This window comes from Electrophorus electricus, chromosome 15, assembly GCF_041902795.1.
Source record: "Electrophorus electricus isolate QZ-2024a chromosome 15, ASM4190279v1, whole genome shotgun sequence".
NCBI lineage: Eukaryota > Metazoa > Chordata > Actinopteri > Gymnotiformes > Gymnotidae > Electrophorus > Electrophorus electricus.
The window spans coordinates 9,324,904-9,333,105 of NC_137511.1; the positions used below are offsets into that span (position 1 = coordinate 9,324,904).

The 8,202-nt window shown below is 42.9% G+C and overlaps 1 protein-coding gene across 8 annotated transcripts; it reads right to left on the bottom strand.

Annotated features, from left to right (window-relative positions):
• Positions 1-60: 60 nt before the first annotated feature.
• On the bottom strand, positions 61-7,870 carry tdrkh (tudor and KH domain containing). Of its 8 annotated transcripts, none has more exons than XM_035533725.2 (15): positions 7,716-7,870; positions 6,145-6,315; positions 5,858-5,949; positions 5,502-5,694; positions 5,168-5,307; positions 4,658-4,961; positions 4,250-4,416; positions 3,985-4,160; positions 3,772-3,836; positions 3,503-3,654; positions 3,128-3,238; positions 2,927-2,981; positions 1,970-2,697; positions 759-831; positions 61-506 (listed from the first exon to the last, which is right to left on the bottom strand). In XM_035533725.2, the coding sequence occupies exons 2-15, from the start codon at positions 6,269-6,271 to the stop codon at positions 439-441; spliced, it is 2,451 nt and encodes an 816-aa protein (XP_035389618.1). In that variant the 5' UTR covers positions 6,272-6,315; positions 7,716-7,870; the 3' UTR covers positions 61-438. The 8 variants fall into 8 exon arrangements, with proteins under 8 accessions (XP_035389618.1, XP_035389621.1, XP_035389617.1 ...); XM_035533728.2 differs by having other exon boundaries at positions 5,559-5,694; positions 6,145-6,302; positions 7,716-7,867; XM_035533724.2 differs by having other exon boundaries at positions 6,145-6,302; positions 7,716-7,867.
• Positions 7,871-8,202: the final 332 nt, after the last annotated feature.

Genomic DNA, 8,202 nt, shown 5'->3' on the forward strand with positions numbered 1-8,202 from the left:
TTAATGGCATTTTAACAATCTAAAAAATGCAATAAAAAGGCATGGAAGAAAATGAAAATATAAGAGCAATAATGTTTAATTTGTTGTTTTCTTTATATTATTTGTTTGAGAGGACAAACCCTGAAATACACAAAATAAACAAACAAAACAATGTTACAATAAAAGTACAAAGAGTACTAAAACAGAACCATTCCTTCAACTCAATTTATGACGACATCACCCAATTGCACAACCTTTATAATTCTGAGTGTCTTTCTATATTCCCTGAGCACTACTCCACATCTGATCATCAATTCACTGTTCATAAGCAGCTTGGTGCAAGGCAAGTATGGGCTGACAAAAGCTAAAAACTCTAGTGCTGGCAATTTAAATGGCCAAAAACAAACAAACAAAAACAAATAAATAAATAAATAGATTTACACAGAATACATAGCATAGTCAAGTTAAGGCTCCCGCTTGCAAGGAAGCATGAGTTTCAGTGCCAGCTGGGTGATCACAGGTGCTCTCTGGGATAACAAAAAGACATTAAAGAAAGCAGTGTAGTTTAACACAAACTAATACATGTTAATCTTCATTTTATTGACCTCTCTAAGACTTTAGCCCAAATAGCATATGTTGATTAGACACTAAATTTACATTTATGGCATTTAGCAGACGTTCTTATCCAGAGTGACTTACAAAAGTGCTTTGTCATTAAATAAATGTAAAATTGCATTGGCTATATGAGCAAAGATTTCCTTACGAATATGAAGGCATACTTTTCTTTGGTCTTTTCTCAGTTAAATTCTTCTTCAAGAACATCATCCACACTTCCAGATATGGAGGCAACTTCTACAAGAGGAGAAAGAATAACCAAATCAATACTGGATAGACATCAGATTGTCTTCACTGGCTTTAATCTATAAAAGCACATTATTTTAAAAACACAGGACCTCAAATGTTTTAACCAACCAAAAGGGCTCTTCACTCTTTCAGTGGGCTGGACTATTGTTGGATCTACTCTAACAATTTTAGATATGTTGTTTAACAGAGTGATTGTGCAGACACCTAAAAAAAAGAAAAAATAAATCAAAATAAAGGTTAGGCAAATGTCGGGAGTACTGCTTTAGTTGGAGTTACAGCCAAAATAAAGTTTACAAATGCCTTAAAGCTTTAAAAGGTTGTTCACAAATCAAAACTAAGCAGTTTGGTTGACAATGCTTTAAGTGTCTGCTTTTTAAGCAAGTCAGTGAAGAGATTCCACGGAATCTGTAAGGAATGAATTTTTTTGTTTTACTATTATTACTATTATTAACAGTGTTGTTATCTGGTATACATACAATACTGCTAAATAAAGGGGTGGGCCACAGTTTGAGGACCTGTTTTAGATGAAGAAATGAGTAAGTAAGTAAGTAAATAAATAAATGCCTCCTTCACTAATGGTCTTAAGCCCGTGTTACTCTGTGCTCAGTGATTCAAAATATATACTGCACACTTCATGTGTTTATGGAACAGTCTGTGCAATATACCCCTAAAAGGGGTACATTCCTTAAAATATAAATCTGTGACATTTATAAGTACGCCCTTGTGAGAGAAGCACCTCTTCACCACCTCTTCCAGACAGTGTGAATTTTTCAAACCTTTTTTGAAAAATCAGTCACTCTGCACTCCAGTGAGGGCCTAGCAGCAGTACCATTACTGCAAACCAGCTGCACCTCTTACTGTTGAGTCTCCTCTGATGCCCACTGCATTGTCAGCTTCCACAATCAGCAGAGCCTCTTCACATTCCTCCTCCTCCCTCAAGTTTTCTTTTTGAAACTACACCATTTCATTGGCAAATTCAGTCAGAAACTGCTGCTTTTTCACATGACCAGTATAAATTAGGACACTCCCACTACTGCTGCAATCACTCCAGTTAATCACATGAATAATGCTGCCATCATATCTTTTGCGATGTCCGGCCTGGTCCAGATGCTTGAGGCGAACGTACCCCAGTCATGCTGGAGCTGTCAGCGCTGTCTGAGAGATCAGAGCTCAGACAAATTAAGGAGGAAGAGGTTGCAGGGGTCACGTCCTCAGACTCTGGCAGACAGGAGGATGACGACGGACAGGCAGACGACGACACGCTGGATGACGCTGGCATGGTGGTGTTGATCGATGTCTCTGTGGAGTCCCTAGAGGATGAGAGGTAATACCAGATGCCTCTTATGCTGCTCTGCTCACTTCTGCTGTGGGACGACTCAGACTCGACCAGCTGCGAGGACGAAGTCGCTGCACTGCTGCTGCCACCACCTGACCCCAGGAACACATCGTCACTGAGAGTAACGAAATCCAGTGCAGCCCTCACTGCATCTATGGAGGAGGAGGAGGAGGAGGACGACGACGACCACAACAACAACAGCGAAGGGATGCTGGCGGGTAAGCAAAGATCTCGCTCGGGCCTTCCTCCCGTTCCGGACAGCAGACCGAAAGAGGTCGCAGGGCTCTGAGGAGTGAAGACACTCTGATCCAGTGGCGAAGCTGCTGAGCTGGAGGACCCGATGACATGGCTGACGAGCTCGCTGAAACTCAGAGAGGGCGTTGAGTGCATCAGTAAGGACGACGAGGGCACGAGGCTGCCAGAGGCGTTCTGCTCCACATCGGCCCGCTCAAACTCCACCGAGCTGGGGCAGCTCTGAGACCATGCCAGCTGCTCCCTCTCCCAGGTCAATGCAGAACCTTAACACACGTTATCTAAATTGTTGGTTTTTATACAGAGGAGCAGGTGAGAGTCCTCAGTAAATGATGAGACGCTAATGGCTGTAGACAACTTGCCAGCTTTAACTGTAACAGCACTAACAGTAACTGTAACCCAAGACCAAGATAGTACACTGGCTGAGGAAACCTACCTAAATCCCTGTAGATATTCAAGTCCTGGACTAAAAACTTTGGCTGTTCTAGAACTTACCTGACAAGCTTATACAGGACAGGCTGAGCTCTGAAGTCACCCCAGTCATGTCATCCTGTAGACAGGTAAAAAGACAGACCCTTTAGTTCCACTCTTAGATGCCACTAGGACAACTGGAATATGCAAAAGTTATATCTTTTTAGTGGAGGGAAGCAAGGGCACTCAAAAATCTATGTTTGTAAGCATAGACTTCTCTCTTACCAACATCTTTTGCAGGGATCGGGCCTCATCCCCTTCTCTAAGTCCACCGCCCTCATCCTGACAGCTCATAGCATGGCCCAACCTAATCAACTCTTCCCCTAGGTCCACAACCTTACACACAGACATCCACCTTCTGGTTCATATAACAGTATTTTACAACTATTTTGTAAGTCAAAAGCACACGTTACGATTTTTAAATGGCATTAATATACTGGCACTTAAATGCATAGATCTGTTTCGCAAAATTAGCACATCTCTATTGGGGACGGTGTAGAGCAGGGAACAAGAATATGAACAGAAGCCTCCACACTAGTCTGATTAGAAAGAGTATGGTTGTTAAGGAAGTGAAAAGCTCAGGTGGCCTGGAGCACCCACCTTCCCTTCGCTGTTATCATATAGTTTCACCAGAGGCCAAGAAGACAGCTCTGAGTGAGAGTAACTGCATAGTTTGGCCAGTAAAGGTTTCCACTCTGCACAGTACGTCATTCGCTCAAAGTCATCCAGAGCTTCTTCTGTCCAGGTCTCCCCTGCCACGACAGACAATAATGTTCAGAAATTTCAAAAATAAAGATTTCTTTTCAATTTTATAAATGAAGTTGTGTGTTCACAGTTTAATCTATGAACATTAAACCATGAGTGCTCACCTGCAGGAAGAACTCCTGCCAGACTGCACTCAATGGCTTGGAAGGGCAAGCTTAAGAAATCACTTCTAATAGAGCACAAGAACACAAATTAATATAAATACACCTATTTCAAAACAATTAATATTGGAACAGGCATGTTCCTGTGCATTTCAGCACCATGTGCTGATAAACTTCAGCACCAGCAACAGGTGATGGAACTTTCCTTTGTCTGACCTCATGCTGCGTAGCTGATCTCGTGGCAGCTCTGCATTATCCCCAAAATCCACATAGTAGATGTCGACAAGGCCAGAACCCAGTACCCCCAGTACTCGGGCCCGGTTCCATGTCCCATGGTCTCGATAAGGAGCCGCCAGAATGTCACCCACAACTATCGCCTCCACTTTGTGCTCCTGGGCAGAAAGAGAAAAACTCTCTCCATTAAACATGTCTCTTCAGACAGGCTGTTGTAGGTAATCCATAAGAGAGATGAACAACTCACGTGTAAAATGTCTCCGTTGTAGAAACGACTCATCTCAGCGGTCAGCTTGTCTAGCTGAAGGGATCGAACGCCTATGATCTGGATCCAAAAGTGTTGTGGGTGCTCGGAAGCAGACACATACACCTCCAAATGCTCACCAGGTTGGAAGCTCAGGTCTGGACTAGGGACTGGCCAGAGCAAGCAGAGGAACCTTAACTCAGGCAAGATGTTCCAACCACACCCTAAAGTCATGTTGCTGAACTTTAAGACTTTCACTAAAACAAAACATCTTTTTGCGTCTCTTAACATGATTTAGACTCATTAGCTAATAATCCACAATCCCTTAATATCATCCAGAAAAATTACTATTGCTGATTCTGTGATGAGCTAGGAGACTTCCTATTAAAACACATGGTGCTGTGTGCTTACTCTCAAATTTTGAGACCTCCAACAGTGAAGCTGGTGATGGAATCTCCTCCTCATCCGATTTAAGGGAATTTTCTGCAGTGTGGTCACCACTGCTGACAAACCAGTGGGATTCACTGGTATGAATTAGGCTTGCTTCAGTCAGTGGTGAGAGTAGGCTCTCTCCATTTAAGATGTCTGCTTCATGGCCCTGAACTTTGTGGAGTGGCTCAGGTACTGGGGGTTTCCTTTTCTGGCGCAGAGCAGATGACTGGCTTATCCGCTTCCGCACAGTTTCATTCTCCAGCACTTTCTCCATGATCATCTCCTAATCAATGCAGAACAGGACAAACCATCCTCTCTCAAAATGTTTACTCTTGGTAAAGTAACAGTGTTTTACCATTAATGACACCAAAGAAATATGAACACCACACCACTATTGGTTTTAACTTCCATTTGCTAGGACTCTTTTGCTATATTTAAACTTTTACTTATATAAAACCATTTTTTGAAAAATAAAAAAAGGTCCCTCACCTTAGCACGCTGTACTTCCTGCCGTGTTCCCATGATTGTGACCTTGCCTTTCTCCTGCTGGCTGCAGCCACGGTCCCGTGGACAGGTCACTCGTGCTCCTGATGTCCGGTTAATTAACTTTAGAGTCTCAGCCCCACGACCTGTTACACCAAAACATCTCTCATTACCTTATTCTAACGATGTAAAAAAAAAAAAAAAGTCTAAATAAAAGGAAGAAGGAGAAAAATGACAATGAAACTTACAAAACCGGCTAATGCCACAAATAACCCATTGTGGTACTTTCAGGTTAACAAAAGAAAAAAAATGAAAAAGAAAGGTAGGTTTAGTATACTACCTATGATTCTACCAAAGGCCGTGTGAGGCACCTCAAGTATATGAGTGATGAGCTCACAGTCGGAAGCCAGCTTCTCCAGGGAGCACTTGGCCAAGAGCAGCTGCTCTGCTGTGCCCTGCAGCAAGAAGCACATGGAGCTCTGTTCCTCCTCGTTTCCCAGCACGTTCACCTGAGCCCCAGACTTCTGGTTCACCTGGAAAGGATAAGGATGGTATGTTGGCCAGTAGTTTTCCATTACACCAACATGGGGCCCAAAATGAAAGACTATTTAAAAAGATTTATAAAGACTACATAAAAAGGCAGCTTAAAAATAAAGGTCGTCTGAAGGAAGGAGAGTAGGGAAGACAGACACTTACTATGTCCAGAAAGGTGCTCTGGTGTCTTGCAATAGATCTGTAGACATCAAGGGGCATAGAAAGTCTGGACTGCTCTGCCCTTTGGCATTGTGCTACGAAGTGAAAAACAAACACCCACAAAATTATTGGATGGCAATATTACAATTCAAATCAAATAATGTGGGACTGGCTGACCTGTAAAACATCAGTAGTTATATAGTCACTGAAGCTGAATACATAAGCAGAACAAAACAGAACTCAAGTCCCAATTGCAGTGACTGCACTCGTTCCAGTAAAACGTCGCTCACCACTCTTGCTCTTTATGTGGCAGTAAATGATGTAGCCCACTGTGGCTCCTATAGAGAGGCCTGCTGCCAGCACCACCTTCTTCCCTGACCACAGACTCCTCCAGGGCCCCTCCCGTACCACTGCCATCAGCTATGAGGTACCCAGGGTCGTACCCCACCTGCACACAACAACTCCACACATAATAAACAAAGAAAGGCTGTGATATTAGATTAGCTACTTAAAATTACTATCTTAAGATATGCAGTTTAGAGGGCTTGGCATCTCTACTGAATAATGACTGAATAATCAAACACTTCCTTTCCCATACAGCTTCTACCAAATCTAAAAGGGGATAATGTGTTACATATGCCTTACATTTTAGGTCTATTGTACCCCACTAGAGTATAATGGGATATGGGACACGAAGTAGGACTCCCTTCATGCAAAATGGTTCTCAGTAAGAACATGGCTCAACTGCAATAGCTCACAATCGCACAGCAACGACTTAGAAACCCCAGCATTCCTCTCAAACCTTTGCTGACTTTCACGGGAACAAAAAAAGGGTGAAATATAGCTAGAACACACTTATACAGTGATCAAATGGTAGAGAGCAATAAATTAGCATCGCATGTATAGCAACAAAACATGAACACGAGTAATACCAGTAAATCAGTCCTCAGACACTTATGCACTGGTTTGTGGCTACGGCAGAACTTATGAGTCCCTGCAGTGCAAGATGCTGACAGTATGCCAGCGTCTGTTCTTACAAGTCGTTAGCTAGTCAGCTATCTCTAGACAGATAACGGCTCCATCAGTTGACGACAAACCTAACCAAACTGAATTTCTATGCCAGCGTCTGTTCTTACAAGTCGTTAGCTAGTCAGCTATCTCTAGACAGATAACGGCTCCATCAGTTGACGACAAACCTAACCAAACTGAATTTCTATGCCAGCGTGTTCTTACAAGTCGTTAGCTAGTCAGCTATCTCTAGACAGATAACGGCTCCATCAGTTGACGACAAACCTAACCAAACTGAATTTATATGCAACCTATTAAAACGAGACGCCTAATCTGCATTTACAAAGGATAACTGACTAGCTTTTTGTATTTTAGCTATAGGTTATACATCTTGGTAACTAGAGTAGCTAACGCTAGAAAACTTTCTCCAAACCACATTTAGATACAGCCGTCATTTGCTGGTTATTAACAAGTTAACGGTCAACGGACAGTTGTGGACTTCCACAAAAGTAAAACAAATTGAATAAGATCAAACAGAAAGAACGACTGTGACAGTTCGTACGTTGCACATAAGAGAGCCTCGTCAAACAGAACCCTCGTCTTTCCAGGGTGCCCTTGTTAACTAGCTGGCTAGGTACGTAGCTTCTGCTAGAAGTGCGCATATCAGGGTGAGCTAAATCAGTTAGCTAGGCTAGCGTTAGCGCTACGGCCGACAAGCTCCATCTCCAACCACATGTAGCCTGTTGGAAGGTTAGCTAAAAACTAGTCACCTTGACACTACAGCGATTCATGAAATACTCCAGCTAGCAAATGCGATTAAAAATATTTGAAGATACTGAACATTATAGATTACCTCTTAAACACGACTATTCGGGCGAAACGACTTTCTTAACCTAAATCAAAGACGACCCACCTTCCGCCTGAAAATCAAAATAAATCGCTCGCTAAACGTGCTGGGCTTACTGCTCGTGCAGAAACACGCGCACGCAGTTGGCCACACTCTGACAGTGTCAAACGCGCGAACCAATCACGAGCGAAACGGAAATCATAGTATGAGCGCGCTCCCTACTGGGGATGTAAAAGAGTCACATCTAGTCTGTAGTGTCTGAGAATGTCTGCCACACGTTGTTATATACGCTTAGTGGAAGCAGCGGAGTACATGGAATACATGAAACCGCCTGCAGCGGGTTTGCGTACAGTTGGGAGTGTTTTCTCTCGCCCCAAGTTCGCGTTCGTGCAACACGTGACAACGGCCCACGTTTTCACATGTTTGGATTTCTTTTCAGAGACCATGAAAATGATTAAAAATACAAGTCCCTAATTAACACGGAACACAAGTA

Coding starts and splice junctions, on each gene's coding strand:
- tdrkh (XM_035533725.2), bottom strand. CDS start 6,271: ATGGCAGTGGTACGGGAGGGGCCCTGGAGGAGTCTGTGGTCAGGGAAG. Junction 5,950..6,144: donor CCACATAAAGAGCAAGAGTG/GTGAGCGACGTT, acceptor TTCACTTCGTAG/CACAATGCCAAAGGGCAGAG. Junction 5,308..5,501: donor GGCCTTTGGTAGAATCATAG/GTAGTATACTAA, acceptor TTGGTGTAACAG/GTCGTGGGGCTGAGACTCTA.